General features: G+C 42.4%; 1 protein-coding gene across 2 annotated transcripts in view; it reads left to right on the forward strand.

Annotated features, from left to right (window-relative positions):
- The window catches only part of ccdc93 (CCC complex scaffolding subunit CCDC93), a 73,160-nt gene that overhangs the window by 16,170 nt on the left and 42,331 nt on the right, over positions 1–14,659 (forward strand). For both annotated transcript variants that reach the window (XM_072579618.1, XM_072579619.1), the window contains 3 exons: positions 5,036–5,072; positions 5,535–5,615; positions 7,823–7,873. In XM_072579618.1, coding sequence (XP_072435719.1) covers positions 5,036–5,072; positions 5,535–5,615; positions 7,823–7,873 — 169 coding nt within the window. The remainder of the gene's footprint in view (positions 1–5,035; positions 5,073–5,534; positions 5,616–7,822; positions 7,874–14,659) is intronic.

Here is a 14,659-nt window from a genome sequence, read left to right on the forward strand (position 1 = left end):
CTGTGGATGGACTCACTTGTGGAGCATCCGCGATGCTGAGGAGGTCGTGGATAGCCCGTTTAGTGAACTGGTCACACCGCAGGTTAGAATTGCTGAGGGAGATAGTGAATGGGTGAGCAAAAGACAGAAAAAGACTAGAAAGGCAGTGCAGGTGTCCCCTGTGGTCATCTCCCTCCAAAACAGGTATGCAGTTTTGGGTACTGTTGGGGGAGATGGCTCACCAGGAGAGGGCAACAGTTGTCAAGGTCATGGCACTGTGGCAGGCACTGCTGTTCGGAAGGGTGGGAAAAAGACTCTTAAGGCCATAATCATAGGAGATTCTATTGTGAGGGGAGTAGATAGGCGGTTCTCTGGCCAAAAACGGGACTCCCGGATGGTATGTTACCTCCCAGGTGCTCAGGTCAGGGATGTCACTGATCAGTTGCAGAGCATTCTAAAAGGGGAGGGTGAACAGCCAGTTGTCTTGGTGCATATAGGCACCAAGGATATAAGTAGAAAACGAGATGAGGTCCTGAAAAAATAATTTAGGGAGCGTGGAGAGAAGTTAAATAGGAGGACCTCAAAGGTAGTAATCTCAGGCTTACTACCAGAACCACGTGCTAGCCAGCGTAGAAATGGGGGGGGAAAAAAGCCAGGATGAACACATGGCTTGAGAGATGAGGGAGGGATTCAGATTTGTTGGACATTGGGACCGGTTCTGGGGAAGGTGAGACTATTACAAACTGGGCGCTCTATATCCGAACCAGATCGGAGCCAATGTCCTTGGAGTTTTTGCTACTGCTGTTGGGAAGGTTTTAAACTAATGTGGCAGGAGACTGGGAACCAGAAGAGAAGACAAGTAGGCAGTGAAGTGGAGACTGGAAGAATTCTGAAGATAGCATTAATAAAGGGAAGAGTAGGCAAAGAGCAAATGGCCTGAAATGCATCTACTTTAATGCAAGGTGTATAGTGTGTAAGGCAGATGAACTTGGGGCTTGGATTGGTGCCTGGGCGTATGATGTTATTGCAATCACAGAGACTTGGTTGAAGGAAGGGCATGATGATTGGCAACTAAATGTTCCAGGATATAGACCCTTCAGACAGGACCGGGAGGGAAGTAAAAGTGGGGGTGGAGTTGCATTGCTGGTCAGGGACGATATCACAGCTGTGCTAAAGGAGGACACTATAGAGGGCGTGAGTAGTGAGGCATTATGGGTGGAGCCGAGAAATAAGAAGGGTGCAGTTACATTGTTGGGGCTATATTACAGGCCTCCCAACAGTGAGCATGAGGTAGAAGAACAAATAGATAAAGAGTTTTCGAGAGCAGTATGTCAATAGTCCGAGGGAAGGGGCCATATTGGACCTGGTACTGGGAATGAGCCAGGACAGGTGATAGAAGTTACAGTGGGGGATTTCTTTGGGAACAGTGACCACAATTCTGTAAGTTTTAGAATACTTGTAGATAAAGATGAGTGGTCCTAAAGGAAGAGTACTAAACTGGGCCAAGGCCAGTTCTATCAAAATTAGGCAGGAGTTGGGAAATGTCGATTGGACACAGCTACTTGAAGTGAAGTCCACATTTGAGATGTGGGAGGCTTTCAAAGATGGTGCATGATAGGCATGTCCTGTTAAAGGCAAAGGATAGGAAGGGCAAGATTTGTGTACCGTGGATGACAGGAGAAATTGTATGACTAGCCAAGAGAAAAAGGGAAGCGTACATAAAGTCTAGGCAGCTAACAACAGAACAGGCCCTGGAGGAATATCGGAAAAGTAGGACAAGTTTTAAATGAGGAATCAAGCGGGCTAAAAGGGGTCGTGAAATAGTTTTAGCTAGCAGAATTAAGGAGAATCCCAAAGCATTTTATCCTTGTATAAGGAGCCAACTGGTTACTAGAGAGAGGATTGGTCCACTAAAGGATAATGGAGGAAGGCTGTGTGTCGAACTTGAGAGATTCTGAATGATTACTTTGCATCAGTGTTCACTGAGGAGATGAACATGATGAATCTTAAGATTAGAGGTAGAAGTTTGATTAGTCTGGATCACGTTGGCATAAGTAGGGAAGATGTGTTGGGTAGGCTAGAGGTTATTAAGGTGGACAAATCCCAAGGACCAGATGGGATCTATCCCAAGTTGCGGAGGGAGACGAGAGAGGAAATAGCTGGGGCCCTGACAGATATCTTTGTGGCATCCTTAAATACAGGTGAGGTGCCGGAGGACTGGAACGTCTCATGTTGTCCCCTGTACAAAAAGGGTAGTAGGGATATTCCGGGTAACTACAGACCAGTGAGCTGACGTTGGTGGTGGGGAAGTTGCTGGAGAGGGTGCTGATGGATAGGATCTATTTATGTTTAGAAAAGAATGGGCTTATCAGTGATAAGCAACATGATTTTGTGCAGGGGAGATTGTGCCTTACCATCTTAGAGTTCTTTGAGGAAGTGACCTAGTTGATAGATGAAGGAAGGGCTGTTGATGTCATATACATGGACTTTAATAAGGCGTTTGACAACGTTCCCCACGGTAGACTAATGGAGACAGTGAAGTCACATGGTGTGCAGAGTGTTCTGGCTAGGTGGATAAAGAACTGATTGAGTAACAGGAGATAGAGTGTAGTAGTTGAAGGGAGTTTCTTGAAATGGAGAAGGTGACCAGTGGTGTTCCACAGGAGTCCGTGTTGGGAGGCACTGTTGTTTGTAATATACATAAATGATCTGGAAGAGGGCACTGTTGGTATGATCAGCAAGTTTGCAGATGACGCAGATTGACAGTCCCTGAGGCTTTCTGCTACTCCAAAGAATACAGGAGGATATAGATAGACTGGAGAGTTGGGCGGAAAAGTGTCAGATAGTTTTCAACCCAGACAAATGTGAGGTGATGCATTTAGGCAAGACTAATTCTAGAGCAAGTTATGCAATGAACAGAAGAGCCTTGGGAAAAGTTGATGGGCAGAGAGATCTGGGAGTGCAGGCCCATTGTAGCCTGAAGATTGCTGCACAGGTGGATAGTGGTCAAGAAGGCATATAGTATGCTTGCCTTCATTTGATGGGATATTGAGTATAAGAACTGGCAGGTCATGTTAAAATTGTACAAGATGTTGGTTCGGTCACTCTTAGAATACTGTGTACAGTTCTGGTTGCCACATTACCAAAAGGATATGGACGCTTTGGAGAGGGTACAGAGAAGGTTTACACGAGTATTTCCTGGTGTGGAAGGTGTTGGCTATGAAGAGAGGTTGAGTAGGTTAAGTTTATTTTCATTAGAAAAAAGGAGATTGAGGGGAGACCTGATTGAGGTTTACAAAATCATGAAGGGTATAGACAGGATGGATAGAGACAAGCTTTTTCCCAGGCTGAAGGATTCTATAACGAGAGGTCACGCTTTCAAGGTGAGAGGTGGAAAGTTTAGGGGGGGATACACACGGCAAGTACTTCACACAGAGGGTGGTGAGTGTCTGGAATGCATTGCCAGCAGAGGTGTTAGAGGCAGGCATGGTAGATTCATTAAAGATGCATCTGGACAGATGCACGAGTTGGTGGGGAGCAGAGGGATACAGATGCTTAGGAATTGACCAACAGGTTTAGACAGTAGATTTGGATTGGCTCAGGCTTGGAGGGCCGAAGGGCCTGTTCCTGGGCTGTAAATTTTCTTTGTAGAAGGCATGATCTCACCGAATGGTGGAGCAGACATGGGTTGAATGGCTGACTTCTACTTCAATATCGTATTGTTGAGTAACATTGGAGGACCATGGCAAGGACTATCATGGCAAAATCAGAGTCAAAGGTTCTTTGACTTTTGATCATTGGCAGAATGAAAGCTATTTCTCATTTAAACTATTACTGTCGTCTGTTCAATTTGGAAATAGACTCAAATAATAAAGCTATCCACAGTTTACAAGGAAAGCCAATATTATTTGCAACAGTGCTACAGTAGATTTTGATATGTAACCTGGAAGTATAAGGAACATAGTTGCTTAGCAGAAATGAAACTTGTCATATTTTGTCATAAGAAAGTTTGCCTTATTCTGCCGTATAAGAAATTAAAATAGATTTCCAAACACCAGTTAAAAGGTAGTAATTTAAATAATCTATCTTTGTATGTGTTAATTTTTGACTGGTACTCAATATGTCCAGCAACTGATCTAGGTTACATTTATAGTTATGTGCTGCACTGTACCTGCCAATGTACTGCATTGAGATTTTGCTTATGTTTCTATACTGCGCAGAGCTCTGATTACTGGGTAAATGCAGTTTAGTGCTTGAATTCACTGAACTGCTGAAGTTTTTAACTTTGACTGCAGTGATTATTTGATACTATTTTAACTTTTCACTTGCATTTGTAGTTGTCTTGGTTCTCTGTGTGCAGATATTTCCATTGAGAAGTAATCAAGATTGTTATTGGCTCTGAAAGCAATGGTATGGCAAGTGGTTGATTGACTATGTAAATTAGCTAGGCAAAAGTAAAGACTGCAGATGCTGGAAACCAGAGTCTGGAAAAACAGCAGATCAGGCAGCATCCGAGGAGCAGGAAAATCGATGCTTCGGGCCAAAGCCCCCCTCCTTCAGGAATGGAGGCAGGGTGGAGAGAGAAATGTGGGTGGGGAAGGGTGGTGTGGGTGGTGGTTGGTGGGGGGGTGTTGGCGCTGGGAAAAAGGTAGCAAAGAGTACTATAGGTGAATGGGGGTGGGGATGGCGGTGATAGGTCAGAGAGGAGGGCTGGGGAAGGTAGCAAAGAGTACAATGGGTGGATGGAAGTGGTAAATTAGCTGTTCTGCTTATTAACTGCTTAAAGTTAGATCTGCTTGGAAGTTGTTTTTAAATGGTGCAAGAATAACAGTGATGCTTGTTACAGCACTTGAATGCTGGATATGATCTATATTAATTAAATCAACCTTTTTTAAGAGCAAATCTCCTGTCCCAGAGGTTGAGACACTAATACTGCACATCTTGAGCTCTCCAGAACCCTACTTATACAGTGGTATGATACTCAACTAATTATGTTTTTGATCATCTGAAGAATGTCCATATTTAATATTGATAATTTTTCTCCATCTTTCTATAGTAAGTATGGTTTCAGCAAACAGTCAAAAACCGAAAAGGTGAGAATTAAATATGCATGATGTTTATTCATAATGTTGCATACTGTAGTTTGAGAATTTTTCATTTTGTTTGCTTTGTTCAGCATAAAAAAGACCATCTGTTAATTTGAGTTTCTTTTCAGTTAAAATATTGAGTTTTCTTCATTATATCTTAGATTCTCATAGTAAGAAATGTTTCAGAAATTTTAATCTTTGTTTCTTCCCAGTGCCACTGAATTTTAATTGAAGATCGGGGAGTGCTAGTTTGTGACAATTTTTTTTAATTTGTGAAGTGTCATTATCTTAATAGATTATCAACTACTTGTATCCTTAAATACTCTAGTGTCTTATTTCAGGCTTGACTTGAAGTTGCCAGATAGGAAAATTGTAATCTTCTATTACTAACATGACCAGATTCTTATCTTTTTCTGCATGTCATTTTGATGAGACCTTGCTCATTTGCACAAAAAAATTTTGTTTTAGAGTGAGGGCAACAAAGAGGCGCTGGGCACAGAACTGGCAACTGATGTATCTGAGGAAGATCATCTGCAGGCTGATGAAGAGGTACTTTATTGTGCATACAGCCTTGTAATGAGAAATATCTTTAAACTTTTGCCTTTTTGTTTTTCCAAATACATTTACATAATTCTTTAACTATACCATTCGTTAAAAGCAGAGGTAGCAAATAAAATTCAAATTCATGTTTTTTTTTGATAGATATTTTTCTCATTTTAGATAGTAGGTTTTTAAAACTTGTGGAACAATGGAATTCAAATAGAGTAAAGCAGGAAATAAAATGCAAGTTGGACTGTGTTGCCTGACTTTGAGGGCCAGACTGTACTCTTGAAAAATTAGAATTGCATTAGCTTTATGTTAATACCTTTTTTAGCATGTTAAGCCTAGTTTAGTAACAGGTAAATTAATCGTTTTGTAGTGGGTAGATTGCATATTTTCAAGAAGCAAGAGTTGGCCATTCAGCCCTTTTTAAGGCTGCTATACAAATGAATGTTTTTACCTCATAAATCAATGACTGCAGATGCTTGCACATCCACTAATATCATTTATTGTATCCGTTGCTCCTGATGCGGTCTCCTCTACATTGGGGAGACAGGGCGCCTCCGAGCAGAGCGCTTTAGGGAACATCTCCGGGACACCCACACCAATCAACCACACCGCCCTGTGGCCCAACATTTCAACTCCCCCTCCCACTCGGCCCAGGACCTCCATGTCCTCTGCATCCTTCTCCGCCGCTCCCTCATCACCAGACGCCTGGAGGAAGAACGCCTCATCTTCAGCCTCAGAATACTTCAACCCCAGGGCATCAATGTGGACTTCAACAGTTTCCTTATTTCCCCTTCCTCCACCTCACCCTAGTTCTAAACTTTCAGCTCAGCACTGTCCCCATGACTTGTCCTACCTGCCTATCTCCTTTCCCATCTATCCACTCCACCCTCTCCTCCCTGACCTATCACCTTCATCCCCTCCCCCACTCACCCATTGTACTCTATGCTACTTTCTCCCCACTCCCACCCTCCTCTTGCTTATCTCTCCACGCTTCAGGCTCACTGTCTTTATTCCTGATGAAGGGCTTTTGCCTGAAACGTCGATTTTGAAGCTACTTGGATGCTGCCTGAACTGCTGTGCTCTTCCAGCACCACTAATCCAGAAAATGAATGATTATGGCTAATATGATTATAATCTCAAATCGATTATTCCTGCCTACTCAAATAACTTTTCATCCTCTTGCTTAACACGAATCCATCTGCTTCTATGTTAAAAATATGCAAGAGTTCTGAACAGTGATCAGAATCTAGATTCTCCCATAAAGGAAACGTCCTCGCCACCTCTCCACTATCAACACCCCTCAGGATCTTTGTTTCTGTCATCCTCTTACTCACCCAAACTTGAGCAGACAAGAGTCTAGTTTGTCCAACCTTTGGATATAAGACAACCCTGTCATCCTAAATACTGGTCAGAAACCATCTGAACTACTTCCAGTACACTTGTATTCCTACTCGAAGGTGACCAATACTGTGCACAGTACTTCAGATGTGGTCTTAGCAGTACCTCGGATAACTGAAGCATAACGTCCTACTCTTGAATTCACTTCCCCTCACACTAAGTGAAACCACTGAATTAGCTTGCCGAATTCTGTGCTGTATCTACATACAAATCTTTTGTGATGTGTGCACCAGGACATCTGGATTCCTTTGCAAACATGAATTTTTTACCGGAGGGTTTCCATTCTAAACAGCAGGGGATAGAAGTTTAATTGAGGTCGGTAATTCTGGGACTGCTCAAGCCCCGGGGAAACACCAATCAGTCTCCACTATTCTCATTCTCCAGTTTTTGTTTGAGGTTTTTGAACATACATCTGACATCATCAAACTGTTCAAGTTTTGATTAATGTATTGTTGTCACACGTACTGAGATGCTGCAAAAAGTGGTGTTTTGCATGCTATACAGGTAGATCCTACCATACAAAGTGCATCAGGGTAGTAGAAGAGTGTAGAATAGAGTTACAGTCACAGATGGTGCAGAGACAAAGAAAGCAGAATTAACATGTATAGAGCAGTTTACTCGTCTACATTACAAGTCAATCACTTGATGTGGGATTAGAGTAACTAGCTAAAAATGTTAGGTAATTATTTGATTATGGAATTTAGATTGGTCAAAAGTTGAATCGTGTACAAATAGAACACATCTTACTGCTGAAAATATTAACAGATTAATTTGTGGATGAATCATTCACTTTTAACATTTCTCTACAGCTTCGCATTAAAAAACTGATGACTGGAATGACAGTGATGGCAACTGAAGAGGTAATGGATTTAAGTGTTAAAATGCCTTCTATGTGTATATAATATGAAAGTAAATTCGGTTAGAGTTTTTTAATCCTTGATTTTTAGACATAATGACTTTTTTTGTATATTACATCACTTCATCAAATTTTTACAAATAAGCTACATAACAAAATCACTTGAGGGTAACATAGAGGGGTTTGGGAGCTAAATAGAAATTCAGTGCCATATTTTGAACTAACAAGGTTAAGAATTACCTGTTTTCTTTCAAATAACTCAAAAGTAGTTGTAGAATCTGAAGATTCTGCACTCTTTTAATCTCAAATTTTGATTATCTTATAAAATTCAGAATTTTTCTGTTTTATGATATCAGTTCACTGCTAACTGATTACCACTGTATTGGGGTTTCACATATAGACAATTTCAAATACCATGTTTTTTTTTTGTATCTGGACTCATTCACCAGTATGTTTCCCCAGAACATTGGTGAGGCTTCATATTCTTTTCAACATAGTAGCATTACAAGACCTAACAAAAATCATTGTTTTCTATTCTGTTGGTACTCATCAAAGAGTGTTCCATTATTAATTTGCTTTTATTTCTTCCATTTATAGTAGTGAATAGGAGTGCATCATTAATTCAATCCAGATCTTTCTACTATAGTACTTTGTGATTAATTAAACACTTACTCTGCAATAATAGTTTTTTGAATCTGTCATTAAGCAGATGTTCATTTTTGTATCATGTTGCATTTTCCAGATTTCTCTCCTTGTGTTCTGTATTTTGTCTTGAGTCTTATTTTTTTTGAGATCATGAAATCATTTAGGTGGGTAGGAAATTGCTGAATTAAAATCATGTCAGCACTTCTTCCACTCTAGTTCATATAATGTTTGGCAACTGAGATGCATTTAGTTCCTCTAATGATTGAAAATATTGCAAGCAAAGTATGTCTCTGACTGAAAATCAGAAAATGTTATGCAGGTAGTTCTTCTATAAAGTCATTGCTATATTCCAGCAAAATCTTGCTTAATAGAAATAATAGGGCCTTTGGAAAAAGTGGGGTTGGGGCAGGCAAGCAAAAACTATCACTCACAGTCGCTCTGAAATCATCCAAAAATTTAACACAAAGTATAATTCAACCTGAATGAAGGTTAAAATTATATTTTAACAAAATAAAAGTAAGAAAGCTGTTCTCTGTACAATACTTCCCACAGCTGCTGTGTCAGCAGCTGATGTCAGCGCATGTGCAGAATGGCACAGAAACTTCCACACATGTGCAGTCCGGCACAGACATTGGCGCATGTGCGGAATGAAACAAGCGAACAGATTCCTGCTGGAATTGGGCTATTGCCAGCAGAGGTAAGGTTCCCCAAAATACCGTTCCCTAATTCTTGAGTGAGGTTATGGCGAAATCACACTACCGAAACACGCATTATCCCGAAACTACCTGTATGTACTCAGATTATGGTAGGTATGGTGCAAAGGCCACCCACCTCTTACTGAAAGCTTACAATATTTCTGACTTTTCCCAGTTCTGATGAAAGATCATAGACCTAAAAAGCTAATTGTTTATCTCCAGAGTTGCTGCCATAACCACCTATGTATGTATAACATTTTTCAGTTATATTTTGGTTTCTTGCTTTCTCTGTATTCTGTTTTTCAAAGTCTGTGACATTATTGGTCGAACTAAATTGCTTGCACACCCAAAATTCTTTATTACACAAGTTAAGCTTCCAGTCTGTACTCTTGCAGTCCCAAAAGCTATTTGTTTCTACGTTCGTTAACTCTACTTGCTTCATCCCATTTGATGCAAAGGCTTCTGCATGTACCATTGTTGGTGCTGTCATACTTTAAAGTTTTATTTGTTAATTTAACAAACCGCACTGCAAAGTTAATCAATACTGAAAAACTCACATTAGAAACACTGCCTGCTAGAGGCAGTACTTCGAAATATTCTGCTCGTACTCCAGTTCATCACTGGTACTACAGACTACATTTGTGTTCACTTTTTGCTACCCCAATCTCAGTCGAATATTTTAACCTTTGATCTGTCAGCAATTCAAATTTAGTTTGTAATCCTTGTTAACATTCAAATGTCTACACTTTTTTTTTCGAATGCACCCTTGAGAAGTGGCTGTTGCTAACAAAAGTGTTTATTGTTCATCTTTAGTTGCTGTTGGCTGATACATAATATTACTAGGCCATTTCAGAGAGCAGTTAAGAGGTTGTGACATTGACCGTAAGACATAGGAGTGGAAGTAAGGCCATTCGGCCCATCGAGTCCACTCCGCCATTCAATCATGGCTGCTGGGCACTTCAACTCCACTTAACCGCATTCTCCCCGTAGCCCTTAATTCCCCAATACAACAAGAATCTATCAATCTCTGCCTTGAAGACATTTAGCATCCTGGCCTCCACTGCACTCTGCAGCAATAAATTCCACAGGCCCACCACTCTCTGGCTGAAGAAATGTCTCCACACTTCTGTTCTGAGTTTACCCCCTCTTATTCTAAGGCTGTGTCCACGGGTCCTAGTCTCCTCACCTAACAGAAACAATTTCCTAGCGTCCACCCTTTCCAAGCCATGTATTATCTTGTGCGTCTCTATTAAGTCTCCCCTTAATCTTCTAAACTCCAATGAATGCAATCCCAGGATCCTCAGCCGTTCCTCATATGTTAGATCTACCATTCCAGGGATCATCCGTGTGAATCTCCGCTGGACACGTTCCAGTGCCAGTATGTCCTTCCTGAGGTGTGGGGACCAAAACTGGACACAGTACTCCAAATGGGGCCTAACCAGGGCTTTATATAGTCTCAGTAGCGCAACGGTGCTTTTATATTCCAACCCTCTTGAGATAAGTGACAACATTGCATTCGCTTTCTTAATCACAGACTCAACCTGCATGTTGACCTTTAGAGAATCCTCGACTAGCACTCCCAGATCCCTTTTATACTTTGGCTTTACGAATTTTCTCACCATTTAGAAAGTAGTCCATGCTTGTATTCTTTTTCCCCAAAGTGCAAGACCTCGCATTTGTTCACGTTGAATTCCATCAGCCATTTCCTGGACCACTCTCCCAAACTGTCTAGATCCTTCTGCAGCCTCCCCACTTCCTCAGTACTACCTGCCTGTCCACCTAACTTCGTATCATCTGCAAACTTCGCTAGAATGTCCCCAGTCCCTTCATCCAGATCATTAATATATAATGCGAACAGCTGTGGCCCCAATACTGAACCCTGCGGGACACCGCTCGTCACCGGCTGCCATTCCGCGAAAGAACCTTTTATCCCAACTTTCTGCCTTCTGTCAGGCAGCCAATCCTCAATCCATCCCAGTAGCTCACCTCGAGCACCATGCTCACCTTGCTCAGCAGCCTCCCGTGTGGCACCTTATTAAAGGCCTTTTGGAAGTCTAGATAGACCACATCCACTGGGTTTCCCTGGTCTAACCTACTTGTCACCTCTTCAAAGAATGCCAACAGGTTTACCAACCTGAATAGAACTGGAGTCACAAATGAGGTGAGACAAATAAAGGGTGTAGGTTTTCCTCTGTAATGTGTATTAGTGAAGAAATAAATATTGCACTATTATGGCTACTAGTGGTACCAAGCAATGTTTTTCTAAACTGTGTATTCAGATTCTCAAACTGCCATTCGTGTGTTCTCTGGATTGTTTGTTTGGTCTGATGACCATTGTTACAAAATAACCCCCAGCTCCCACTCCCAAACTCTAATCCTTTAGATCCAACACTCATTCCACCCTCAATCCAACCTCTAATGTTGTGTTCAGTTAATCTTAGGTTTTCCTCCTGTTTCTGAAATTCCTTTGGGATGTTTCTTGGTTTTATTGGCTCTATAAATATAAGTTTCTGTTGTTTATTTCTTCATACAAGACGAGGAGCAAGGAGAGATATCAGCTGAATATGTGGCTGCATGGATGGTGCAGGAGGGAGGGTTTCAGATATATGGATAATTGGGGCTCATTCTGGCAAAGCAGATACCTATGAGCAGGGTGGTCTTCACTTGAACCAGAGGGGTACTAATATCCTGGGTGGGAAATTTGCTAGTGCTATTTGGGTGGATTTAAACTAGCTCAGCAGGGGGATGGGCATCTGTGGTGAGTTCCATTGCACAGGAGGATGAGCATAAGAAGGACAGGGACAGGATTTCATGGTCACAGGAGTGTGCTGGCAGACAGTGAGCTGATTTGAAGTGTGTCTACTTCAATGCCAGGTGTATCCAGAATAAGATAGGTGAGCTTGCAGCGTGGATTGGTACTGGGGACTTTGATGTTCTGGCCATTTCGGAGATATGGATAGAGCAGGCTCAGAAGTTTCCAGGATTTGCAGGTTCCAGGACTTAGATCTTTCCTGCAGAACAGGGAAGGTGATAAAAGGGGGAGGTGTTGCCTTATTAGTCAAGGACATAATAATGGTAGCTGAAAGAACTTCTGACGAGAACTCGCCTACTGAAGTGGTATGGGCTGAGGTTTGAAACAGGAGGAGAGGTCACACTGCTGGGAGATTTTTATAGGCCTCCGCAGAGTTCCAGGGTTGTGGAGGAAAGGATCGGCAAAATGATTCTGGGTAGGAGTGAAAGGAACAGGGTAGTCGTTATGGGGAACTTAAACTTCCCCAACATTGACTGGAAATGCTATAACTCTAGTACATCAGATGGATTAGTTTTGTCCAGTGTGTTCATGAGGGTTCCTGACAATTTGTCAAAGGGCAGACAAGAGTGGCGGCCATACTGGATCTGGTGCTTGGTAATGAACCAGGCCAGGTGTTGGATTTAGTTGTAGGTGAGTACTTTGGAGAAAGTGACCATAATTCGGTTACATTTAGTTTAGCAATGGAAAAGGATAAATATATGCCAGGGCAATAGTTCTCGACGGGGGAAGAGCAATTATAATGTGATCAGACAAGACCTAGCATGCATAGAATGAGGTAGCAAAATGCAGAGGATGGAAGCAATCGAAATGTGGAGCTGGTTTAAGGAACAGATATTGCATGTCCTTGATAGGTATGTCCCTGTCAGGCAGGGAGGAAGTGGTAAGGGAACTGTGGTTTACTAAACAACTTGCATCTCTTGTTAGATGGAAGAAGGAGGTTTATGTGACTATGAGACGAGATGGTTCAGATAGGCGAGGGAGAGTTAAAGTTTAGCTCGGAAGGATTTGAAGAGACAGATAAGAAGAACAAGGATGTGAATGAAGGTAGGGTAGTTGACCTGGTGTATGCGGACTTCAGTAAAGCCTTTGATAAGGTTTGGCATGGTAGGCTTTTGGAGAAAATGCGGAGGCTTGGGATTAGAACATAGAAAAGTACACACAGAACAAGCCGTTCGGCCCACTGTTGTGCTGAGGATTATTCCTAAACTAACCTATGCATCCCTCGATTCGCTGCTGTCCATGTGCATGTCCAGCAGTCCCTAATGACTGCTTCCACCACCACTGTTGGTAATGCATTCCATGCATTCTCAACTCTCTGCGTAAACAACCTACCTCTGATGTCTCTTCTATACCTTTCTCCTAATATCTTGTGCCAGTCTGTCTTGCCCTGGGGAAAAGTCTCTGGCTATTGACTCTATCCATGCCTCTTATTACCTTGTATACCTCTTATCAGGTCACTTCTCTTCCTCTTCCTCTCCAGAGAGAAAAGTCTCTGAGCTTAGTCAACCTCTCTTCGTAAGACAAGCCCTCCAGTCCAGGTAGTAACCTGGTAAACCTTCTTTGCACCCTCTCCAAAGCCTCCGTATCTTCCCTATAATAGGGCGACCAGAATTGGACACCATATTCCAAGCGTGGTCTCACCAGGGTCTTTGTAGAGCTGCAGCAAAATCTCGCAGCTCTTAAACTCGATCCCCCTGTTGGTGAAAGCCAAAAGACCAAGGCTTTCTTAACCCTTGGGTGATTCTGGGTGATTTAGCAGTTTAGATTAGAAACTGGCTTTCTGTAAGAAGGCAGCGAGTGGTGGTTGATGGAAAATATTCAGCCTGGAGTCCAATTATTCGTGGTGTGCCACAAGGATCTGTTTTGGGACCTCTGCTGTGTCATTTTTATCAATGACTTGGACGCAGGCGCGGGTGGATGGGTTAGTAAGTTTGCAGATGAGACTAAAGTCAGTGGAGTGGTGGACAGTGTGTGAACATTGTTTTAGGTTGCAAGGGAACTTGGATAAACTGCAGAATTGGTCTGAAAGGTGGCAAATGGGCGGCACAGTGGTTAGTACTGCTGCCTCACAGCGCCAGAGACCCGGGTTCAATTCCCGCCTCAGGTGACTCTCTGTGTGGAGTTTGCACATTCTCTCCGTGTCTGCGTGGCTTTCCTCCGGGTGCTCCAGTTTCCTCCCACAGTCCAAAAAATGTGCAGGTCAGGTGAATTGGCCATGCTAAATTGCCCGTAGTGTTAGGTGCAGGGGTAATTGTAGGGGAATAGGTCTGGGTGGGTGCGCTTCGGCGGGTCGGTGTGGACTTGTTGGGCCACAGGGCTTGTTTCCAGACTGTAAGTAATCTAATCTAATCTAAAAAAATGGAGTTCAATGCAGATAAATGTGAGGTGATTCACTTTAGGAATAATAGCGGAAGGCAGAGTAATGGGTCAGTGGAAAGATTTTTGGTAGTGTGGATTTGCAGAGAGATCTTGGTGCCCATGTACATAGATCCCTGAAAGTTGATAATGCTGTTAAGGCATACGGTGTGTTAGGTTTTATTGGTAGAGAGAATGAGTTCCAGGGCTGTAATGTCATGCTGCAACTGTACCAAAAGCTAGTGTGGCCACACTTGGAATTTTGTGTACAGTTCTGGTTGCC

The sequence above is a fragment of the Chiloscyllium punctatum genome, chromosome 10 (genome assembly GCF_047496795.1).
Source record: "Chiloscyllium punctatum isolate Juve2018m chromosome 10, sChiPun1.3, whole genome shotgun sequence".
NCBI classification, from domain to species: Eukaryota; Metazoa; Chordata; class Chondrichthyes; order Orectolobiformes; family Hemiscylliidae; genus Chiloscyllium; species Chiloscyllium punctatum.